General features: G+C 49.7%; 1 protein-coding gene across 1 annotated transcript; it reads left to right on the forward strand.

Annotated features, from left to right (window-relative positions):
- Window positions 1-7,875: 7,875 nt before the first annotated feature.
- Window positions 7,876-8,665, forward strand: LOC137675512 (olfactory receptor 14C36-like). The gene is given in 3 exon segments (XM_068421641.1): window positions 7,876-8,146; window positions 8,149-8,433; window positions 8,436-8,665. Coding segments are annotated over 3 exon segments (786 nt in total).
- The last annotated feature ends 16,985 nt before the right edge of the window (window positions 8,666-25,650 follow it).

The raw sequence follows: 25,650 nt of genomic DNA on the forward strand, positions 1-25,650 counted from the left end.
AGTCTTCAAGACTTGTACAGCTAATTAGAGAGGTTTCACAGTGTAGTTAAGGAGGAAGATTTCAAAGTGCAGCTAATAATTATTTCTTGTTTTAAAGGATATTTTTTATTACTTTTCAATTTAAAGAAGAGGTGATAGAAGCATTCTCCTAGCAGCTAGGAAAACAGTCCTTTGAGGTCTGACACTGTATGGACCACTTTCCTCCTCAGCTCCCCAACCCCACCATTTCTGTCATTGGCCACCTGGGACTTAGGTCACTCTTCCTTACATCAGACTTCTCCACTGAAGTTTGCAGCTGGATGTTACAGCTCCATTGCACCACCTCCCACCTGCTCTCCTTGGAGAACTGGCTGCACACAGGCACAGAAGTATTTTTCTTATTTGCAAGGAAAGAAATCTAAAGCATGATAAAACTTCATAAACAATTAAACAGACTCTGTAACCATATGCTGAGTACAAGCCTCTAACGAGGTCACCTTTCTACAAGGGATAATCTTATGACAAATGTTTTAGATAGGTAGATAACAAAGGATAGATATAAACATAATTAAAGAGCTGGTTAAGGAGACAATTAGACTGTTGCAAGACAGGAAAGCTTTTAACTACCTGAAGCCAAAAACAGGAGCAGCTGGCAAATGAGAGAAACCTGAAGGAACAAATCACCAACCACCTCTCAGTGAAGAACCTTTTCCTAATGTCTGATCTGAACTTCCTCTGACACAGCCTCATTCCCTTTCCTCGTGTCCTGTCACTGGTCACCACAGAGAGGAGTTCAGGCCCTCTCCCTCCGTTCCCCCCCTTGAGGAAGCTTTAGAGTGCATTGAGTCACCCCTCAGCCTTCTCCAAGAGGAACAAGCCAAGTGACCTCAGCCACTCCTCTTAAGTCTTGCCCTTGAGGTCTATGACTATATCTTGGTCACCCTCCTTTGGACATACTCTTATCTTTTGATGTCCTTCTTCTGTTCAGATGTCCAGAATTGCACACAAGTACTCGAGGTGGGGCTGAATCAGTGGCAGCATAGAGTGGGACAATCACCTCCCTTGACCAGCTAGCAATGCTGTACTTGATTGACCCCAGGACACAGTTGGCTATTTTGGCTGCCAGGGCACACTGTTGGCTCCTATTCAACTCCCATTAACCCAAACCCCCCAATCTCTTTCTGCGGGGCTGCTCTCCAGCCTCTCATTGCCCAGTTTCCACATATTAGCAGGATTACAACCGTCCATGTGGAGAATCTGACACTTGCTCTCCTTACATTACTTTTTAGTTGGTGATTGCCAGCTCTCTAGTGTGTCCACACCTCTCTGTAAGGCCTCTCTACACTCAAGAGAGTCCACAGCTCCTCCTAATTTAGTACCATTAGCAAACTTACTCCATGTACATTTGATTCCTGCATCCAGATCATTTATATAAACATGAAAGAGCACTGGCCCTAAAACTGAGCCCTGGGGACCCCACTGGTGACTGGCCGCCAGCCTGATGTGACCCCATTTATAACAACGCTTTGAGCCCGACCTGTCAGCCAATTGTGCCCCCAACGTCTGATGGACTTGTCTAGCTGTGGGCTGGAGAGTTTATCCAGAAGGATACTGTGAGAGACAGTATCAAAAGCTTTGCTAAAATCCCCAAACACCACATCTACTGGCTTCCCTTGATCAACTAGATGGGTCACCTTGTCATAAAAGGAAAATAAGCTGGCTTAAGCAGGACTTTCCCCTTGTGAAACCATGCTGGCTATGACGAATGACTGTGTCCAATTCTGGGCTCCCCAGTGCAAGAGAGAGATGGAGCAACTGGAGAGAGTCGAGCGAAGGGTCACAAAGGCATCCCTCATATGAGGGTAGCTTGAGAGAACTGGGACGGTTTCGACCTGGGGAAGAGAAGGAACCTGGTGGTTGTTCCTGTGTAGGTATATCACAGGCCACAGTCCTTCAGAGGTGTACCTGCTCCAGTGTGGGTGACTTGTCACAGTCTCTACAGGGGTGTATGTGCTCTGCTGTGCACTCATCGAAAGGCAACCGCCCCCTCAACTGGTGTACCTCCAGTGTGAACTTATACACAGGTCACCGTTCTAGTTGACCGCAATTCACACTGGTGTTTTAGCAGGTTCCCTCGCTGCCCCCATGTCTACTTGCTGGCAGGAGCAGAGTGGAAAAAACAAGAGCCAGTCAGGTGAGGTGCCCTGCAGGACTACATACTTACAAACAAGGAAGAGCTGGTCAGGGATGTAACAGTGAGGGGTGAGAAAATAGAGCGTCATATTCTGAGAGAAGGGAAAAAGGCCAAGAGCAGGACCTCAGGAGAGCAGGCTTTAGCCTTCTATGCAACCTGCTTGGAATAATCCCCCATGGGATATGGCCCTGCAGGGGAGAGGAGTGCTGTTTGATGGCTAAGCATCTCCTCTTCAAGCTCCAGAATTGTCATCCCCCACATGCAGAAAATCAAGAATTTGTGTCAGGAGGCTGGATGGATGAGGAAGGAGCTGCTGACAAGAAACAAGCATGAAGAGGAAGCGCGGAGAAGGTGGAAGGTGGTTGCCTTCCAGCCTCAATGGTTCTGTGATGCTGTGCTGGAGAGAGCCATTTGCGTGTGTGTGTTTTGTCTGTGCATGGGAGCTACGGGGGGATGAGGGGATCATGGGGCCAGCTCCTAGATAGACGGAGGGTGTAAGACCAGCTTCTGGAGCTCTCTGTGTCTTTAGAGGTCTACATTTTCCACTAATACAGCCTTGCATACAAACACCCAACTCTCATTTACCCTTTCTCTGCTGACCCTCCTTTTGCTTGCTTTGTCCCCTCCTTTGGTGTTTTGGAGATTGTGTTCACGGAAATTCCTACCTGGGTCTGCAGTGCCCTGCAACTCCTCATGCTGTTATCTCGTGAGAGACACCACAACCAGGGTGGGCCATCTTCACACAGGCATTGCCAGATGACCAAATGGAGCTTCAGTCCAGGGAGACCTTGAGAAACTCTGGGATTTGACCAACAGAAACCTATTGAACTTTTACAAGGAGAAGTGGCCAGTCCTGCATCAGAGGAAAGAATAATGCTGTGCATCAGGGCAGGCTGTGACCTGAAGTGCTGAGGAGTGACCCTGAGGAGAGGAGCCGAGTACTAGGTGGGACGCCACACTAGCCAGCAGTGCGTGCTCACCATGAACCAGGCCAGCTGCAGACAGGGCTGCATTAGGGTGAGCATGGCCCCTGGAGCAGGGGAATTACTATCCCCCTCACACACAGCACTGCTAGGGATCCCTACACAAGGGTTTGTCACGGTGATCACCTCCCCATTTTGGCGGACTGAGGCAGAGTGACCAGAGGAGGTCTGCCAAGGTGGGGTTTGGAGCCTCAAGCACATGCCCTGTGTGGAGAGGCTGAGAGACCTGGTCTTCTTTGGCCCTTTTGCCCAGTGGTGCAGAGGTTCAAGGTAGTACAGGATTAGCCTGAGAGTGCTTGAGGGGTGGTTTCCAAAATGGTGGAGCTTTTGTCAAAATTGGGAACCAGCATGAGAAAGAAAAAGATGCCACAAAGTGCATCTTGTGAGGTTGAGAGCAGTCGTGAGGAGGAATAAATGTCACTGCAAGTGCAGTGCTGTGATAATGGGGCACACAGAAAGAGTCTGGTTTAGGCAAAGCTTTGTATTGAAACAAACAGCCTGTGAGGATGGAGAGATATCAGTAAGGGTAGTGAGCTGCTCAGGAGAGAGCAAGCTTGGTAAGCAGGGTGGGTGTCAACAGCCTCCAGGGAAACAGGCACAGGCATGGGAAACCATAGGACAACCTGTGCTGGAGACAGCTTGGGGCTCTGGCAAGGCTGAAAGGCCTCAGCACAGCCCAGGTCTCTGTCTCCTGGGCTATGGCTGTTCTCTCTGCACCTCATGCCTGTGAGGAGATATCTTACCATTATACACCAGGACCTCATTGCCTCCTGTGCCCACCCTTGAGCCTGGGAGGCATCACACCATGGTCCTGCTCTAGGCATTGCACATCCCCACATCACCTGCCCCAGGAAGAGCCCTGAGCAACGTGTGAGGGACAGGATCTCCCTTCAGGGGGCTGGGGTCAGGGCTTGGCCCTTTGTTTTCATGTAACACATCCAGGTTTCCTCAGCATCAGAGACACCTTTCCCTTGCCTTTGCTACCTGTCATCACTACCTCCAGTTTTCTGCTCTAACCGGCCTCCAGAGAGGCTTTTTCAGTGATGTCCCTCAGTGGGACCCATTAACGCTCCTTGAAACTTTGGAGTTTGCACCTGACTTGGGCTTCTTGAGAGGTTTCTTCAACTTCCTCTCAGTGTCTAAGCTTCAGGGACTCACCACGAAACCCGCCCAAGGGCTCATTAGAATGTTTGAGCTGGTCCCTCTGCTGCTGAGCTGGGGCGGGCTCCTGGGATGGAGGGAGCTCATGGCAAGTGGGCAGCGCTGCAGAGAGACAGCTCTGCCCAGGAGCAGCTCTCTGCAGAGCGCAGCAGGGCTGAGGGCACTGCCTGCAGGCACCGACGGGAGAAGACTGAGTCAGAGAGAGCTTAAAGTGGTCAGGATTGGGAGGACGAGTGAGAGCTCACTGGAGGAGAAATCTTTGCAGCCCTTGACATGGTAAGTCTCTGGGTGCAGGGCAACGCAGCTGTAATTGCTGGAGGCATCTCCTAAAGCTGGCACAGCCACAGCTTATGGGATCTGCAAGGATGGGGAGGTGGGGGGACCTCTTGTTAGGCAATTTTGAATAGCTGTGAAGCCAGGTGTGCAGCCAAGGGTGCCCAGAACTGTCCTTCAGAGCAAGGTCCCTGCACCCCAGGGGTCTGTGTGCTGGGGCAGGGACCTGCCACCTGCCAGTGTCAGCACTCAGCCTGCCCATGGAGCAATGCACGGCGCTGTGGGGAGAAGCTGTGTGTGGACGGAACAACCACTGTTAGCGCGAGGCAGGGCTGTTCTGCTTTTGAGAGGGTGCTGCATGGGCCAGTGCTGTTCACAGCTCCAGATCAGCCCTGGGATATTTCACAGGGCACTTTTCAAGAAGCACATCAGCAGGGGCTACCTGGGAGCAAAGGTGCTTGCCAGGGTCGGTGCTTTCTGTTTCCAGCTGTGATGATAGGTGGAAATGGTAATGGAGCTGTCAGGTGTGCACAAGAGAGGGAGACTCCTGCACTGTTACAGTGAGAGATGAACAGGTTTCCAAGGAACCTGATAAAGTCACTTCACCCACCTCAGCCTACAGAAAACATTAACAACCCCTTTGTGTTTTCTTCAGGGTTGCTCTGGCCAGCACACAGGTGCCCCTGGGCAGTGCCCAGGTGCCAGGAGGTGCCTGCAGGGCAGAGCTGAGCACACAGTGGGTAAGATGGGGTCTGTGAGCAAGGACGGGAGGAGATGTGGGGACAGAGAAAGAGCTCCCAGCAGGGACAGCTTCAGGCAGCAGAGTGATGAGCAGGGAGTGGGAAGAAAAGGCCAACAAGCACTGGGGAAGCTGTGTTCGAGAAGCTCTCTTGTGGTCCTTCCCTATTGGATGAGGGAATAGAGTGCACTGTCAATTGCCCTTCTGCTGGGCGTTGTCTGCTGGGCAATGAGCTGACTCTCCATTGAAGACATCCCATCTCCAGGACCCCTGACTGTCTGCTTTGCCTGTCCTGCTGGGCTTGCCAACTGCCCTCCAGAAAGGCACAGCTCTCCTGTAGGATCCTAGGGAGTGCTGAGCCTTTCCTTGGGGGTCAGCACTCTCCTCTCAGAGGCCTTTGCTTCTCTCTGAGAGAGGCCGTGTCCTCATATTTATGAAGTTTTCCTCATATTTATGTGGAACCTCCTGTGTTCCAGCTTGCACCCATTGCCCCTTTTCCTGTCAAGGGATGTCACTGAGAAGAGCCTGGCTCCGTCCTCATGACACTTGCCCTTTACATATTTATAAACATTAATGAGGTCACCCCTCAGTCTCCTCTTCTCAAGCTAAACAGACCCAGCTCCCTCAGCCTCTCCTCAGAAGGGAGATGTTCCACTCCCTTAATCATCTTCGTGCTCTGCGCTGGACTCTCTCTAGCAGTTCCCTGTCCTTCTTGAACTGAGGGGCCCAGAACTGGACACAATATTCCAGGTGCGGCCTCACCAGGACAGAGTAGAGGGGGAAGAGAACCTCTCTTGACCTGCTAACCACACCCTTCTAATACACCCCAGGATGCCATTGGCCTTCTTGGCCACAAGGGCACACTGCTGGCTCATGGTCATCCTGCTGTCCACTAGGACCCCCAGGTCCCTTTCCCCTACGCTGCTCTCCAACAGGTCTGTCCCCAACTTGTACTGGTACATGGGGTTGTTCTTGCCCAGATGCAGGACTCTACACTTGCCCTTGTTATATTCATTAAGTTTCTCCCCGCCCAACTCTCCAGCCTGTCCAGGTCTCTCTGAATGGCTGCGCAGCCTTCCGGTGTGTCAGCCACTCCTCCCAGTTTGGTGTCATCAGCGAACTTGCTGACAGTGCACTCTATTCCCTCATCCAAGTCATTAATGAATATATTGAATAGAACTGGTCCCAGTACCGACCTTGAGGGACTCCGCTAGACACAGGCCTCCAACTGGACTCTGTCCCATTGACCACCACTCTCTGGCTTCTTTCCTTCAGCCAGTTCACAATCCACCTCACTACCCATCATCCAGACCACACTTCCTCAGTTTAACTGCGAGGATGCTGTGGGAGACAGTGTCAAACGCTTTACTGAAATCGAGATAGACACATCCACAGCTTTACCATCATCTATCCACCAGGTTATGTCCTCATAAAAGGCTACCAAGTTGGTTGAGCATGACTTCCCCTTGGTGAAGCCATGCTGAGTGCCCCTAATGATCCCCCTATCCTTGATGTGCCTAGAGACAGCACCAAGAACAAGTTGTTCCATCACCTTTCCGGGGATGGAGGTGAGGCTGACCGGTCTAGAGTTACCCGGGTCCTCCTTCTTGCCCTTTTTGAAGACTGGAGTGACATTCGCTTTCCTCCAGTCCTCAGGAGGAGTCCTGCCCTCTCCATCACATCTACTTGTCTGTGCTGGAAAAAGAAGAGTTCTCAGATCTGCCCTTTGAAACAAGACTCCCCTGCTATCACCACAGTCCAGCTGCTTTTTCTATAAAGTGTAATTTGTGTGTGCAGTCACCCTCAAGATAGGAGAAGTGAAAGCCCTGGGCAACTGGGAACAAGACTGATGGACACTGCGGCTCTCCTGACTCTGCACTGAGCCACAGAGAGCTGGGCCCTTTTGCCTGTCCTGTCTTAAGACTCCTCACACTTTCAGTCATAAAACATGAGGATTTCTACCCCTCAAAAGAACACTCACCAGGTGTGGTGGTGCAAAAGAAAAACAACAAAGTTATTATCAGGACATGCTGAGCCTCTCTTCTGCAGCCCATGTTTTTCAGAGTTGTGAGTGCAGATAGTGATTTTTTTCCGTTAAAGGTGGATTACATCTGACATCCTTTGGGAACATCAGAGCTGTCACAAGCCAGCTCCCAGGTACCCACTGCAGCAGTGCAAAGTTGACTCCTTGGTAGCACAGGGTCAGAGGTCCAGCTCCTCACAGCTCACTCAGCCAGCACAAACCACAGAAAGGAAATGCCTTTCAGCTGGGGGTGATGTCTATGAAAGATGGAGTGTTTTTTCTCAAAGTGTTTTTTCTCTCACCTCAATTTTCCCTCTTTTCCTTCTTGAACAGTGCCCCATGCCCAGAAGCAGCAAATGTCCAACAGCAGCTCCATCACCCACTTCCTCCTCCTGGCATTTGCAGAGACATGGGAACTGCAGCTCTTGCACTTCTGCTCTTCCTGGGCATCTACCTGGCTGCCCTCCTGGGAAATGGACTTGTCATCACTGCTGTAGCCTATGACCACCACCTCCACACCCCCATGTACTTCTTCCTCCTCAACCTCTCCCTCCTTGACGTGGGCTCCATCTCTACCACTCTCCCCAAAGCCATAGCAAACTCCCTCTGGGACACCAGGGACATGTCCTATGCTGGATGTGCTGCCCAGGTCTTTTTCTTTCTCTTCTTCATCACAGCAGAATTTTATCTCCTCACCATCATGGCCTACGACCGCTACATTGCCATCTGTCAACCTCTGCACTATGGGACCCTCCTGAGCAGCAGAGCTTGTGTCCACATGGCAGCAGCTGCCTGGGCAGTGGGTTTCTCAATGCTCTGCTGCACACGGCCAATACATTTTCACTACCCCTCTGCCAAGGCAATGCTGTGGACCAGTTCTTCTGTGAAATCCCCCACATCCTCAAGCTCTCCTGCTCAGATGCCTACGTCAGAGAGACTGGACTTCTTGTGGTTAGTCTCTGTGTAGGTTTTGGGTGTTTTGTTTTCATTGTGCTGTCCTATGTGCAGATCTTCAGGGCCGTGCTGAGGATCCCCTCTCAGCAGGGACAGCACAAAGCCTTTTCCATGTGCCTCCCTCACCTGGCGTGGTCTCCCTGTTTATCAGCACAGCAATGTTTGCCTACCTGAAGCCCCCCTCCATCTCCTCCCCATCGCTGGATCTGGTGATGGCAGTTCTGTACTCGGTGGTGCCTCCAGCATTGAACCCCCTCATCTACAGCTTGAGAAACCAGGAGCTCAAGAAGGCCATTATGAAAGTGATTCGACAGATGTTTTTCAACAGCCATAAAGATACCACCTCTCTCCACAAATGACTCTCAGATTATCTGATTCCAACCTTTTTTTTTGGGGGGGGGAGGGTATTTTATTTATGTATCACTATAATTGTCATTATTGCTGCTGTTATTGTAATTCATGGTTATTATGGTCCTAGAAAATATTTGCATTTACGTCACTGCATCTGAGTCTTCTACCTAATGTGTGTCACCTGGTACCCCAGTGCCTTGGTGTGTCAGCACTGGCTCAGTGGGGGCTCTCTCATAGCATCTGTGCAATAAAATGGCATCTCCCCAGTGCAGTGCTTTCATGCCGGGCTCTTCTTCCAAAGAGGCCTGAGAACTGCACCCCTGAAATTCCTCTTCCTCCATCTGTTCAGGAATAAAAAGCTCAGACCATTTTAGAGACATAGGACTGGGTTTAGGAGTCACCATTTGGTGTCTGGTGAAAGTGAAGATGGCGAGTGCAACTGAGGGATATACCCAGGGCTGTCAGACAGGTGACACTGAAGATATGCTTTCTGGGAGGGGAAACTGGAGCTGCCTGGAAGGCACGGTGGTTCTCCAGGGTCAGTGTGTTTCTCGGGTTGTGTTGGGATGGACGAGGTCAGCAAAGATGGGGTTTGGGGCCCTAAGTACAGGTCATGTGCAGACCTCCTCTGGGCACCCGTCAGTACCTCCCCACCGGTCTAGAGCAGGAATTATTGCAGAGGGACACACTAGTCCAGGTGTGATCACATCACGGCTCACTAGATGGAGATGAAAACTCAAGATGTCTGGGGTGTCCACGTTCCTCCTAACACAGCCCTGTATGCAGTTGACCTTGTTCATGGTGAGCTTGCACCACTGGCTCACATGGCATCCCTTGTAGCACCCAGACCCTTCTCCTCACGGTCACAACTCAGCCAGTCAGGACCCAGCCTGCCCTGATAGAGGGGGTTATTATTCCTGCCTGTTGCAGCACTGGCCACTTCTCCTTGTAAAACTCTACAAGTTTCTGTTGGCCGAATCCTGGAGTTTTGTTGGGGTCTGCGCGAGGAAGGAACTACAGCACACCAATATGGTGCTCTAGCAGTCTCTTTATTTTGGTTAACACACTCTTTTATAACCTACATACTCTCTTATGTAACGGTTACACACTAAGCTATTGGCTACAAGTATTGTACACAATCTGGCTGTGCCACCTCTACTGTTCTAATTGGATACTTACTATAAACTTAAGCAAGCCACATCCTTATGCTTTCTTGCTATCTCATGCTGTTACATAACAGTGTACTGGTATGTTCTCTCTATAACTTTCCCACGGTCCAGGCCCCTACATCTCCCCCTTTCTTTCTTAATATAAATACAATAGTTCTTGATATCATTCCGTGCAAACCTTTTATAGTACAGAATACAATACAAAATGAATAGCAATACTTCCAATTCCCAGACCACCCAACCAGTTCATCCAAAACACCCATGATGTTCCCGCATTTTCTGTTCTGGATTCAGATCCTGGAGTCACGCCAGATGATACGTGAAAGGCGGTGATCACACCTCCTCAAGGCCTCTGGTGTTAGAGTTGTCTGGTCCTGTAGCATCGGCTGGTTCATCTAGCCACGGCTTCACCCATTTGGCCGGAACCCATTGGCAGTTATTTTTGGAGACGCAAGCATACCCTCTGCCCCAGGTTATTAATTGCTTTGGTCCTTCCCAAGTGCCTGATTCTGGGATGAATACCCTTGCCGATACGTTTGTATTACTGAGGTCTTTTTGATTTCCCTGCCCGTGAGCTATGGCACGTGGTGTTTGCGAGTCCTGCTTAGGGTTTAGCCAATTTAATACAACAATGTTTTATGTAGCGCATCCTGTGGTCCCATCTCCCCCTGATTTCGAATAATTTCTAAATGCTCTTTTAATGTGCGATGCGCACGTTCCACAATTGCCTGCCCCGTAGAATTATATGGAATACCGCGTACATGTGTAATACCCCATTTCTGCATAAATTCTGCAAGCGATTCAGATCGATAGGCAGGGCCATTATCAGTCTTAATTTGTTCTGGCTGGCCCATTACTGCAAGAGCTTGCAACAAATGTTTTTTAACGGCCTTGGCCGTCATGGAGGTCAGGGCTGTAGCCCACATGTGACCGGAGCAGGTGTCAATTGATACATGGATATATTTGAGTCGGTCAAAGGCAGCATATTCGGTGATGTCTGTTTGCCAGATCTGTCTGGGTTGGATTCCCCTGGGATTTGCTCCCGCAACCTGTAACACAGGTATTCTAGCACAATCAGGGCAAGAAGCTATAATCGCCCTTGCATCAGTCTTTGTCATTGGAATTGCGATCGCAATGCTGCTGCAGATTGGTGAAAAAATTGGTGAGATTGTCGAGCCTCTGTTAATTTTGCCTGTGGGGATCTGTCCACGGAAACGTGGATACCAACTAATCGGCTTGGGAATTTCCTTCCACCAAACCTCCGGGTAAACTGGTATGGCTTCTAATAGTGCGGTGACAAATACTGGGTGTAGGCTAGGTGTTGCATTTCATGCCATAGGTCAAGCAAGGCTTTTGAACAACAGTTCATTGGTGATACGGCGAAGCAACCATCGGTGTATACGTTTCACAACCCCTACCACGTATAGGGAATCCACTCCCAAATTTAAGGCTGCTTCGCGCCACTTTTGCTAAGGCCAGGAGCACAGCTTGTAATTCTAAAACCTGAGCAGATTCTTCTGTTGTAAGGAGACCAACACTTTGTCCCTCAGTCTTGTTAACATCAAAGACGTACTGGGGATTCTGAAGGAAGGTGACTTTGTTATCAAAGCATCCACCAGAGCGATTTAGCAGGGGCTCTGAATTCTTTGTCCAAGCCCCATGCATCATTTTCTTCTCCAGGTCTGTGGATACTGAAGTAGGAGGTATTTCACAATCCGGCAGGTGTCCACTTGTGTTAATGTTTGGTTTTTAAAGAATGATGTTAGCAACTGCATCACATGTTTATTGTCCATTCCGTACTGCATCACTGCTTCTTGTAACTGCTTCACAGTTTTCCAATCAAACGGTGCCCATTGACGACGATCTCCTTGTGTGAAAACTGGCATTGCGGTGATACTAGGCGGTAACATTACGCCTTTCGATGCCACCATCGATGGCGGGCCTCTCGAATGACACCCTGCCATCGTTGCCCTGGATCATTAACCGGGTAATGCCGCAGGCCGTGTGTTCTGTTCGTCACCAGGATCGTCGGAATCTGGATGTCTGGCATTGGTGGAGATGGAGCTCGAGCTCCCCTGCTGGTCTGTGAGTGCTGTGCTCTTACTGCGGCGGGTCGGTCAGTCGGCGCATGCGCGAACGAGAAGACGACGGCCCGCCCCGGGGAGGCGACGGCCCGTCCTGGGGAGGCGACGGCCAGTTCCAGGCCACACCCAGATCTGTCGCGTAGGTACGCGTCAGCTTCTGCCTCCTCCCAGTCTCCGTTCTCCACACAAATTCGCACCCACTTCCGGATTCTTTCCTCTTTGTGCTTTAGCTCTGCCGGAGTAAGTTCCGGTTCTGCTGGCGGAGCTGTCTGCTTCTCAATAGCCTGTCCGAGAGCCTCTAACCCGCCAATATCGCCTGCGAGGCTTTATTGTAAGCAAGTTGCCACGATGTTTTACTAGCTCCTCCATCTGGCTTCTCCATTTTTTTTAATAGTTCCTGCATTTGCTGTTCTTGTCGCTGCAGTAACTCTTGCAAAGGCGCGTTACTGTCCGCTTCGGGAGCGGCGTCTGACTCATTTGTTTCTACTTCCATGGGGAGGGGTACAGTTTCAGGATTCACCGTTGGCTGTTTGCCTCCGGCAGCCTCCGGAGCAGGTACCGAGACCCCAGATGTCACCTCCGGCCCCACTTCATAAGGCATTAACGGGGCTAACGGGACTGTTGATTCTCCACCCCAAAACTCTACCTCAATCACAGGGTAAACAGCTGGCACCGAGCCTGCGGGGGGGGAGGGAGGGGCGGTGGAGGGCGTCGAACCTGCGGGGGGAGTGTGGGGGGGGAAGTATCAGAAAGTTCTCGTAGGGAGGGGCTGCCTCTACAGGGTCGGCGGACCTTTTTCTTCTAGTTTTGTTAGTGCTTTTTTGAGAGTGGATCGCACTTTCGCCTCAGAGGACAGAGCCTCCAGCATATCCCTCATTTTCTTCCAAGATTTAATTAGCTTTCTAGCCTTTTTATTTCCCACCGTGACTAATTTCAAAAGTTCTTGCCCTAGATCGTCCCAGCAAGCTGCAGAAAACAACTGATCGGTGGTTTTTAGGAAACCTCTTCGCTGGCCCCATTCCAGCAAAGTTTCTAATTCTTTTCTTTTTATCTTAGTCTCAGTTTGCGCGGCTATCTGCAAAATACATTTCACCGCCGCCTTTTCCAGTGCAGATACTGCACCCTCCATCCTGCTGTTAATCACGTAGACCTACAATTCCCCGTCTCTCTCGGACGGATTCCCCCGTCTCCCTCGGACAGCCCGGCTTACCTCCACAGGCACGGCAGTCACCCTCGCATCTTTCGTCTGGTCCCCCTTCTTCTCCGATGCAACGATCACGTCGGGGTCACCATAATGTTGGGGTCCGCGCGAGGAAGGAACTACAGCACACCAATATGGTGCTTTAGCAGTCTCTTTATTTTGGTTAACACACTCTTTTATAACCTACATACTCTCTTATGTAACGGTTACACACTAAGCTATTGGCTACAAGTATTGTACACAATCTGGCTGCGTGCCACTTCTACTGTTCTAATTGGATACTTACTATAAACTTAAGCAAGCCACATCCCTATGCTTTCTTGCTATCCCATGCTGTTACATAACAGTGTACTGGTATGTTCTCTCTATAACTTTCCCACGGTCCAGGCCCCTACAGAGTTTCTCAATGTCCCCCTGAACTGAAGCTCCATTTTACAAGCTGTTAATATTTGTGTGCAGATGGCTCACTGTGGTTGTGGTGAGCCATCAACACAAGATAACAGCATAAGAAATTGCAGGTCACTACAGCTAATAAAAGGAGTTGCTAATTTTGTACTGACCAATGCAGGAATCTGCAGGACAACCCTCTTCGAAACACTATACGAGGGCACAAAGCAAGCAAAGTCAGGGGCAGTGGGGAAGGAGCAGGGTTGGACTGTTTGTAGAGGAATGTGTGAGGATGGTGAAAGAGAAGAACTCTGGTGGAAAAGAAGGAAAAAGAAAACTACAGGTTAAGTGTCGCAGTCCACGACACGGTTCACAAGAGGGCTTGGAGTAAATGCACGCAGACCAATATGGTCGTTAAGCAGATCTCGTTTATTCGCATATCTGAGGGTACATTTATACTATTCCACTATCGTGCACGCTCCGTGTGCGTGTCGTCTTAATCCTAATTGGTTAACATACCTTACTTGTATTAATATAATTGGTGAGCATGATGTGTCCACGCGCCTCTATATTAGTTCTGATTGGTTTATGCTAATACACTATACCGTGCTGTCATAACATTCTTCTTGTTTCAATCTTGTTTCAACTTCTTCATATCTTGTTTGTCTCAATAGCCAAGGTCCTTGCCCGTCGTTATGATTGGTCAGTTCATCACCACCTCCTACCACCCCCTTGGACATGGCTTGTTCAGTACGTGACCATTGTCTCGTAGGAACCCCACAAATCCCCCTTTTTGTTTTTGAACGAGCCAGGTCTGGTGGAACATGTTCAGCAATGCTTGCTTGATACAACTCATTGCACATCCCATTATTAGCAAGACAATTATTACAACAACCAACACAGTCATTCCCTGTACTAACAATTCCCTACCCATCCTGTAATGCCCAGAGATTGTAACCAGTCCAGTAAGGGTGATGTTGATACGGTAAGTTTGTTCATGTTGTCCTTCAGTTGCCGAAGATGTTGGTGAATAGAAACAGAATGATCTGAAAGATTCATGCAACACATTCCTTCTACATCCTCACATCCATGCCCTTGAGCTAAAAGCAAAAAATCAATTGCAGCCTGTAGGCAGTTAGGGTCTGGCGGCCGGAAGATATCGGGCTGTACGGAAAGATATGACCCCTCCCCGAATACCCTGATAGCCAATAGCGTTTGGGTTAGGGCATAAACAGACGTAAGTGACGTTGTGAACTCAGGATATATAATGCCGTTTTACACACTAATAAACGCCATTTACCGTCCACCACATTGGTGTCTGTGAGTTAATGGCCTGAGCTGCCTGGGGTTGGTCGCCGTGCTGTTCCCGAACCGGGTCGCCACGCCAGAAAGGGCAACAAGTGGTGCCGAAACCCGTGAATCTCGCCTGGAATCAGGTGAACGGCGGCCGGAGTGGCAGGACCAGCCCGGCGGGGAGGACGCTCCCGGACCAACAAGGAGGATGGAAGCCCTTGTGAAGGTCGTATCAGAATTACATAAACAGTGGGGTATCGATTGTAAACCCAAAGATTTTACTCTCGCCGTTGCGAGGCTTTTGCAAACTGGTGTTATCGACCAGCCGGTGGATATTCTCCACCCTGAGATGTGGGATAAATGCACTAAAGCGTTGGCTGAGGAGACGATGTCTTCGGGTTGTAGGAAAAATCTTAAAGCGTGGGGAAAAGTCGTACAGGCACTGCAGAAAGCAATACAAGAACAGGAGACCTGGAGGGTGGCAAAGGACTGTCTGCAAACCATCCCTAAATTGGGAGTCGGGGCAGCCACACAGACTTTGCACCCCCCGGATGATAGCGATTATGCAGTGCCTAACGAGCTGTGCGAGGGCGGCACATCCCCTCAATCCCCGAACCCCGACCCACTTACGGAGGGGCAGAAACGAGCCAAATCCTTCTGGAGTGGGTTAGCCGAGGAGGCCAGGGGCGCCTCAGAGAAAGCGGAGTCTGAGGAAGTCTGGACCAGACCGCCGCCTTATGCGCCCCAAGATGGCGCCGAGCAGGAAGGGAGGGGGCGGGGCGAAGATGCCCGTGGCGGGAACAGGGCGGAAGTGCCAGTGTTAACGAGCGCGCGCGAGCGGGAGGGGGAGGAGAATGAAAAGGAAACAAGTGGGAGGAACAATCAGCATGGGGGGGGAGTGTGAGCGCGGGGCAAAAGGCCAATCAGAGCGGCTGCCCGGGAAAATGCCCTTATAGGGCAAACACCCCCCCAACCAGAGGGTGGGGCGAGCCAAGGGGGAGGGAACGGCCCGCCCGTGAGGGGAGCGGGCGGGACCGGAACCCGCGTAAGGGGAGCGGGCGGGACCGGAACCCGACAAAAGGGTACCGGAACCCGGAAGTAACTGACCGGTCAAGCTCCGATTCCGGGTCGGATACAAGCTGGGACGAGTGGCTCGTAACTGACTCAAGCTCAGAAGAGGAGAAAGAGGAAACATATACGATTAAAAACAAAAATAGAAAGGGACCGCGAAGGGAAAAAATCCCTCTCACAGACTGGAGAAAAATAAAGACTGCGTGTGCCGATTGGGCCCCATCGGCCGTGCTAGAGTTCCCGGTCCGGGTAACGGACGGAGGACAGAGGGTCCACTCACCAGCAAACCCTAAGGACATACAAGCGGTCGTTAAGGCAATTGCGGATAAAGGGCTTAATTCTGCCATGGTTTCTACCCTCATAGATGGTGTCTTCGGGGGAGATGATATGCTCCCGTTCGATACAAAGCAAACTTGAAGATTGATTTTTGATGGGGCAGGGATGATTGTTTTTAAACAAGAATGGGAGGATAACTGTGCAAGGCAACTAGCTCAAGTAACCGGAGCGGACCACCCGCTACATGGCTCCAGCCTGCAGCGGCTGATGGGTACAGATCCAACAATGATTACTCCCCAAGCACAGGCCCAAGGCCTGCGGGCCCATGAGGTTATGACAACTACTCATGCGGCCAGAGAGGCCATTCGCACAACCTCTAGGGTCATAGTCAAACCATCGCCATGGTCCACGATTAAACAAACTGAAAGTGAGAGCTTTACGCAGTTTGTGGACCGCCTCCAGGCAGTGGTCGACTCCTCGACCTTGCCCGCGGAGGCGAAAGGCCCGGTTGTGGCAGATTGCTTACGCCAACAGTGTAATTCGGCCACTAAAGAAATCCTGCGATCGCTGCCAGTGGGGTCAAGTATTGCGGACATGATTAAACATGTCGCGAAAGAAGAACATTTAGCTCCGATTCAAGTGGCTGTTCGTACCGCAATAGCCAATGTGATGGTATGCTTTAAATGTGGTCAGGTAGGCCACATGGTGGCAAACTGCCCCCAGCTGGGGGACCAATCAACAACACCCCCTCCGCGCCAAATCGACCCAGAGGACCATGTTGGGCCTGTGGGAAAAAGGGGCACCTCGCCAAGGAATGCAGATCAAAAAACCAGGGAAACGGGAGGGGGAGGGGGCAACCTGGCCACGCGCAGCCCTCTCCCACTTGGAGCACTAAGCGGCCCAGCTATACCAACCCCGGATGGGGCGAGGTGCCACCGAACCTATTACCCCCTCGAGATGCGACCAACTTTATGGCTCAACCGGCGACCCAGCCGAACCTATCCCTACATCAGGGGCAACAAGGACTATTCCCTGGGGGTGAGATCCCAGGGTGGCCCTGGCAGTAAAATGTGATAACCCACCAGTGGTGTGGGGGACCTGCTCTCTCTATGATACCACAAACGGCACCACTATTAGTATCCCCTTTTTGATTGATACCGGAGCAGATGTTACGGTTATCCCTAAGGCAAAATGGCCCTCACATTGGAAATTGGAGGACGCGCCCATGGTGGGTGGAGTTGGAGGAGTAACCCGAGCTCAGAAGAGTACCTACCGGATAGCAATCACACTCTACACTGAAAGGGACCGTGAGAAAACCATTACCCTCTTCCCATATGTCATGTCAGGGGTTCCACCCCTGTTGGGGAGGGATGCCCTAGCTCTCTTGAAAGCCAGGGTGACAAATTTACAGTAAGGGCCACTGCCGTACACCCACTTCCACCTATTAGACTGACTTGGAAATCGTCTGACCCAGTATGGGTCGAGCAGTGGCCCCTGTCACAGCCTTGAATGGACGCTCTTCTTAAGCTAGTCGACCGCGAACTACAACGAGGTCATATAGAGCCTTCCACCAGCCCATGGAACACCCCCGTTTTGTAACACCCAAACGAACCGGCGACGGATTCTGCCTTCTCCATGACTTGCGTGAAGTAAATAAAGGATCCAACCAATGGGTCCCGTTCAAACACTACTGCCCATGAGCTCCATGCTACCAAAAGGACAACCGTGTGCCGTCCTTGATATTAAGGACTGTTTCTTTTCGATACCACTGCATGAGGAGGACAGGGAGTGGTTTGCTTTTTCTGTCATATTCCCAAACAACCAACGCCCCAACCTGCGCTTCCAGTGGAAAGTGTTACCTCAAGGAATGATCAACTCACCCACTATCTGCCAGATTACAGTGGATCGGGCGCTGGCACCAGTTTCGGTGTGATAATCCAGCCGCGACTATCATTCAATATATGGATGACATCTTAATCATCACACCATCAGGAAGCCAGGTGGACCAGCTGATATCAACAGTTTCAGAAACTCTAAAGTCAAATGGATTCGAAATCGCGAGTGCGAAGGTTTAAAAAGGGACCGTGTATAACCTTCCTGGGAGTAGGGGTCACGAGCTCCTACATAACCCCCCCCAAATAAAAATCCGCCGAGACATCAGAACACTCCACGATATGCAACAGTTAGTGGGATCCTTGCAATGGCTTCGCCACATTGTCCTGATCCCTCCCGAAATCATGGCCCCCCTGTACGATCTTCTGAAAGGAAAGAAACCCATGGGAACAGAAAACTCTGATGGCGGAAGCAATGAACTCCCTTGACTTTATTGAGCGGGCAAGTATCGTCAAGCACACTCGCCAGGTGGAACCCGGATGCACCACTCGATCTGTATGTGCATTTCACAGAGCGGGGGAGGAGTAGGGGCACTAGCCCAGGGGCCCCCTGAAAAAGCTCAACCAATACTGTGGATAGTTTTGGGAAAACCGTCACGTGCATTCTCTCCAGGAGTCGATATGCCTTGGTAATCTTATCATGAAAGGCAGAAACTCGCCCTAAGACACCTAGGCATTTGAACCTGCCAGGATATACCTACCTTTTTGCAAACAACTCCCGACGCAATCAGTGGCGATGTCAGAGTATCTAGCCATAGCTCTTACTGGATTTGGCGGCGAAGTCCAGTATGCTACAAAACCCCCCTGACTCAAATGCTGGCCATTGTCAACATCGACCTCCCACAGAAGATCATGGACCGACCAACAGGGACCAACGGTCTTTACAGATGCGTCCTCAACGACCTCAACCACGGTGGCGGTGTGGCAGTCAGGAGACGAATGGCAGTGTATTAAAATGACCGATCGCGCGCTTTCAGTCCAACAGCTAGAAGTGAAGCCGTGGTACTGGCGTGCTGGACTGTTCCCAATGGAACATCTCAACATAGTGACTGATTCGATGTTTGTAGCCAAGCTCTGCTTAGCCATGTCGGGGCCCGGCGTGTCAACATCCACAGCAGCCCTAATGCTGGAAGAAGCACTTTTCTCTCGAAAGGGCACCGTATCGGTCATCCACGTCAACAGCCACAACCCAATTAAAGGGTTTTTCCAACACGGCAATGACAAAGCAGACGCCGCAGCAAAGGATTATGGACATTACGAGATGCCCACCAGCTACATGAGTCACTCCACCATCGGAGCGAAAGCACTATCGAAGAAATGCGGAATCTCAGTCGCGGACGCGAAACATGTAGTAGCAACGTGTCCTCACTGTCAGAAAGCACCACTGTGGTCCAGTGGAGTCAACCCCAGAGGTCTCAAGGCCTCCGAGGTGTGGCAGACAGATTTCACGCTCTGTCAGTTGTTTGAAACCTCGAGCGTGGTTAGCGGTAACAGTAGATACATATAGCGGAATGATTGTGGCCACACAACACCGCAAAACCGACTCCAAAGCAACATCCAACATTGGTTAACAGTCATGGCGTGGCTTGGTATCCCTAATCAGATCAAAACAGACAATGGTACCGAACTTTGTCTCTAAATCAGTCCAGGCATTTGCTTTGAAAATGGGGTATCACCCTAACACATGGCATTCCGTATAACAGTACTGGACAAGCCATAGTTGAACGAGCAAATCAGACTCTGAAATCAAAATTAGAGGTGTTGGCGAGAACAGAAGGATTCACCAACGCCATTCCCTCGGGAGACCAAGCACGCCTGTTAGCAACCCGCTCTTCTAGCACTAAATCAATTTCCTAGGGGGAAGAGAAGAATAGCCCCACCCAAAAACATTGGGCCACCAGAGCGTTAGAGGAAGGTCCGTTGATCATAATCAAAAACGAGCTGGGAGAATGGGAACAGGGGTGGAGGCTAGTTCTTACAGGGCGAGGGTATGCCGCAGTCAAAAAGGATGGGAAAGTTAAGTGGTGTCCACTTAAGTCCATTAAACCAGACCTCCAGAGTGAAACTAATGAGAACTGTGAGTTTTTGTTCGCAGGAACAGTTCATCGGACGCCCTCGTGACCCGTATGACCTGGTGGCGAGACAGGACGACGAATCGACAAGCTTCCTACCCACGCCTGAGAGCCCGGCATCCGCGGAATCCAAACACCAGCGATATGACCCCCACAGAAGAGAGCTAAGACACCTTTGCATCATCCTGATCCTAGGACTCGTCACGACAGGACAGGTAGAATCAGTGCATCATCCCTATCAACCATTCAAGTGGGATCGTCACAAGCGATGGCAGGGTGGTAAAGGAAAGTATAACAGCAGGTGCTCCGACCCTTCACGATAACGGTTGGTGACTTATTCCCCATGGTGGGAGGGCCCAAAATCCAAATCATTATGGGGAACATATTGGTGTCCCAGCTCAAACCCTGGAATGAGTATTGTAATTATCCAGGACATTTGTATTGTGGACATTGAGGATGCGAAACTATTGTAACAGCTGATGCATGGAAACACAAAAGAAGACCAAATTTCTGCGGGTAAAATGGGGACCAAATGGATGCACCCACCCAAAATTTGCGAGTGACGGAATGATATACCTCAGAGGTACCTGTACCCATATGAATTTAGAAATCCTACAGCCAACTAATACAGGCTGGATGGTGGGGAAAATGTGGTCGGTATTCATTTACAAAGCTGGTACAGATCCGGGAGTAGTGGTACACATTATTAAGCTTCTACCTCAGGCACCCCAAGCCATTGGGCCTAACCCCGCTCTTAACCCACAAGCACCCACGCTTATCCCCGCCATTAAGCCACAAATGCCAGCACTTCCACCTACACCATCACGACATGCTACCTTAGGTAATGTCGAAGTTATCACACCCATAGCAGTACACACCACCAAAGATTCCCGATGGGAATTCTCTCTGGAAAATGATGCAGGCTAGTTATCAGGTACTGAACAAAACTAACCCGAATCTCACAGAACATTGTTGGCTGTGCTATGGAATAAAACCACCCTTTTATGAGGCGGTGGGAGTAAGTGAGACACCCACATGGGTAAACCATCCAAACCCACCCCAATGTATATGGGACCCAAGAAGATTAGGGATCACACTAACACAAGTGGTAGGAAGGGGTATCTGTGTGGGTAAAGTCCCCGAAAAACATAGAATCACTGTGTGTTAGAACACTGGGTAAAATCCAAGAGCAAAATGGCTAATACCGGCCAGCAATACCAAATGGATTTGTTCTGCTAAGGGCAGTTACCACCTTGCTTGTCATTAGACATGTTTGACGAATCTGCCAACTATTGTATTCAGGTAGCTATAATCCCCTAAAATCTCTTACCACCCTTAGGACTTTGCCTATGACTTACAGGACTATGTCAGAACATCATTTGTCAAAACGAGAACCCATTTCAGCGCTGACAATAGTTGCTTTACTGATCATGGGACGGTGCGGGACTAGGTACAGGAGTAGACATCTTTGGTGCAACAGAATAAAGAATTTAACACTTTGAGGATGGCAGTGGACGAGGACTTAGCTAGAATTGAACAATCAATAAGTGCATTAGAACAATCAGTTAGATCATTATCCTGAAGCAGTATTGCAAAATCGAAGAGTGATTAGATCTGGTGTCTTACAAGCAGGGGGAAGTGTGCGCCGCTCTAAGAGAAGAATGTTGTGTATATGCAGACCACACCGGAATAGTGAGAGACACCATGACCAAATTGCGAGCAGGGACTGGAAAAATGGAAAAAGGAACGAGAAGCCCAGCAGAGCTGGTTTGGCATCATGGTTTAGTCATTCCACATTGGCTGACCACCCTGATATCAACCTTGACGGGACCGATCATAATGGTCCGTAGTGGCATTGATCCTTGGACCCTGTATATTGAATAGGATCGTGTCGTTCGTCAGAAGTCGGATAGAAAAGTTAATGTTATGCTGATGGAACACCGGCAAATTGCTTTAAGGATGCTCTAATTGCCTTAAGAATGTTCTGTTCAAATTTTGTTCCGGTAAGCTATCCCCAGCTATCCCCCATTTATTTTTATTAGCGTGCCTTATTTCAAGTTTGTAATGCATGTTTTTAAGACTGTTATAAGATATAGAGTAAGAGCACTTTGTATTTAGCATATTTTATACACGTTTATGACACACGTATTCTTTATTCTGTTATTCACATGTGTTCTTTGGGATTGTTATACTTTAGTAGATTTTACTCGTGCATGGGGAGGGGGGAAATGTAGGCAGTTAGGGTCTGGCGGCCGGAAGATATCGGGCTGTACGGAAAGATATGACCCCTCCCCGAATACCCTGATAGCCAATAGCGTTTGGGTTTAGGGCATAAACAGACGTAAGTGACGTTGTGAACTCAGGATATATAATGCCATTTTTACACACTAATAAACGTCATTTACCGTCCACCACATTGGTGTCTGTGAGTTAATGGCCCCGAGCTGCCTGGGTTGGTCGCCGTGCCGTTCCCGAACCGGGTCGGCCACGCCAGAAAGGGCAACAGCAGCCCTATTTTGTAATACCGTGTGTCTAATGCTATCAACATCAGTAGCTAAAGTTGAAAGTATCTCAGAGGGTTATATTTTAATTGCTTAGCTGTCCAGCACCCTAGTGTTTTTGTTAGTTGTAACGCTTTCGCAGTTCCTATTGGCGCAAACAAAGCTAGCAATGAAATTAGTAGGTCTGTCCCAGTATTGTACATTTATCATTGGCATCCTGCGTCCCAGCTGCAATACCACTGAAGGTCGAAACAGGTAAGTTTCCTAGGTAACATGGACCTCCAGCTGGCCTACTAGGAATCCTGGCCAGGCTCGATCACCACAAATTAAAACAAGCCTCCTGGTTAATTTCCGGCCTAGCATGTTGTTTTCCCCTCGTGTCAGAATATCGACACTCCAATGGACAGAAGTCATTTTTTCCCTGTTCCTGTATATAACTCATTTTTTGGAGATACATCTGTACAGCATATAGTAGCATATTGTCGTCAATGAGAACATGATCAGTTGCCTTGTCACTTTTAAACATGACTGCTCCATAGGTAGGTTCCTAAGGCACCTAATAAATCTAGCTCCTGTGGTTTCTATCATAGTGTGTTGAGTGACATGATTATCTGTCCCTGCCACCATGCAGTATAGTTGACACCTGGATTCATGGAGTTTGCACATTGACTAGCTGTTGTTGCACTCATTGTAGCAAGAGTAGGGTTCTGTATGTAGCCTTGAAAACTAATTGGATCAAAAACAGGAACTCCTATCAGGCAAGTACGAAAAGGATCTCCAGGAGTTGCCATGGACAAGCAAAATGATTGTTGTCCGGTCGCATTTGCAATGGTAACCCAGATATTTGTCTGATATCTATCACTGCCTGCCCAATGCTTGTGATACACAAGACCATCGCAACTGCTGTCGCTTCCAATCCTTGGGAGAAACTTCCCATGATCGTGGTATGTTAATTTGTTCTCCACACTGTACCTTCACCACACTACCTGCCAATATAATTTGCTGCTCCAGCAGGCGTCTGTGTAATGTACTAGCTATTTCAGCTATGTGAATTTGCTGACAATCACAATTCTATGTGCCACGTGAAGTGCTGGAGTATCAAATCTCCCAAGGGAATTAGCCTCTATCCCTAACAATTGAATTGCCTGACTTTCTAGCGAACTTTCTGCTCTAGCCCATCTAACACATGCTACACACCAAAAATGTCTCCACCACGGCTCAGATGGTCGAATAACCCGCCACTTACTTTCCCCACATACACTACACTTTTTTAGAACCCATGGTCGGCAACCATGCCTATGTCCATCACAGCCCCGTGCCAATTTCTCTTCCTCTTCAGCTGCTACACGTAAAGGTGGTAGTGACGTGAAGATATCCTCAAGGTTGCTCAGCGATAACGTCGCAATCCCCAATCTCTTTAGGTACGGAGTCAATACCCTCAGTGCTCGGTGCTGCTCTCTCTGGCGGATCTCCGGATCTGGGTGCCACCTCCACATATGGTTTAATACACTTGATCGGAAACCATCGTACACCTGTGCCTGTAGAGACAGAAGCATAACCTCGACCCATTAGTAATAGTTCCCCTGGTCCCAACCACTCATTAATGCCTGGTTTCCTATACCACACTTTGCCCTTGTTTTGCACATAGCTTGCTCCCTGTCGAACTGCCTCCCAATGTATTACTATTGGGGGTCGCTCCTTATCTCCTGCTAAAGTTAAATGGTTAAGTACATAAACAGCTTTTGCAGTACTTCATGGCTTCTTTGCCTCCGTCTTCATCAGCAAGACCTCCTGGGTCTTTGTTCCTGAAGGCAGGAGTCTGGAGAACAACCAGGAGTAGATGGGGCTCGTCAGGGGTTACCTGAGCAAACTCAGACACACACGGAGATGGGTCGTTTGACCAGCTCCGTGAACACAAGTATCAGTCTGCCATGGCACCTGAGAGTCCCACTAACACCCACCTTTTGGTGCAGAGCAGTGTGACTCCTCTTGAGGTGTCCTGGCCCATCTCATCACTCAGGTGGTGCGTTAGGCACCTGCTTTTCTGACATTTTCAGGCTTCATCAGGAGATGCTCCAGATCAATCTCAATTGGAGATTGCTGATACCACCTGTTCTGTAAGCAGGGCCAGGGGGAAGATAGAGAAGAAATACAGCTTTATTGCTATTTATTACTGGAATGTTCTCTGTTTGGCTGCACTCCTGAAATCTCTCTAATCACCCACACCAGACTTGAAGCCTTCAGGAAAATGATGCACAGAGGCTTGGCTTGTGAGGGCATTTTGCATGTTAATGAGCCCTCTGGTGCCAAGTTCCTGAACTGCAGATACTGAAAGATTGGCAAACCTCTCATGAAGCGAAAGGCAGAAGCAACCCCAAGTTTCTGAGGGTGTTTGGGACCCCACGAAGGGCCATCACTGACAAGGCTGTGAAGGCAACAACCAGTCGAGGTGCCTGCCCCTGAAGCCTGGTGAAGCAAAAACTTGGAGGCACTGGTTACAGGTAGCCAAGGCAATGTGGAGGTGGCTCTGATGCCATGTAAGCCCTTGATGTTTGTTTATCATCAGAATGGCCGAGCCCTGGCCCCCCCCTCCTCCTTTACTAGGGCCTGGTAAAGGAGATCCTTTCTCTCAAATGTTTCTCAAGGCTCTGCCTGTGGTCAGTGTGAGTGTGTTCATGTCTCAGGGCGTGTGCTTGATACCAAGTGCTGCTGCTTTAATCACAAGGCTGTGGTTTTCTGAGGATTTGGCAATGCCTGTGAGCTCCCCACAACCCATCCAGATTCTTTCATAGCCCTGATAATGGTCCTCAATCATCTAAGATGTCCCAGTCCCAAACTTGCTCGAATCCTCAATTTGTATCCATACCCCAGCACTGAAATGCACGTGCTCCTTCTGCTGCTGCCCTAAAATAATAAAAAAAAAATCAATCTATTCCACATTAGCATGACCAGACCATGCTCTTTCAGGTTTTCTTCCTGCCTTTAACACACTTCTTGCTATGCAGGCACCACTCTCTCCCTGCACTCCCGTGTCTCTCACAAATCCT

The sequence above is a fragment of the Nyctibius grandis genome, chromosome 34, assembly GCF_013368605.1.
Source record: "Nyctibius grandis isolate bNycGra1 chromosome 34, bNycGra1.pri, whole genome shotgun sequence".
Classification (NCBI taxonomy): domain Eukaryota; kingdom Metazoa; phylum Chordata; class Aves; order Nyctibiiformes; family Nyctibiidae; genus Nyctibius; species Nyctibius grandis.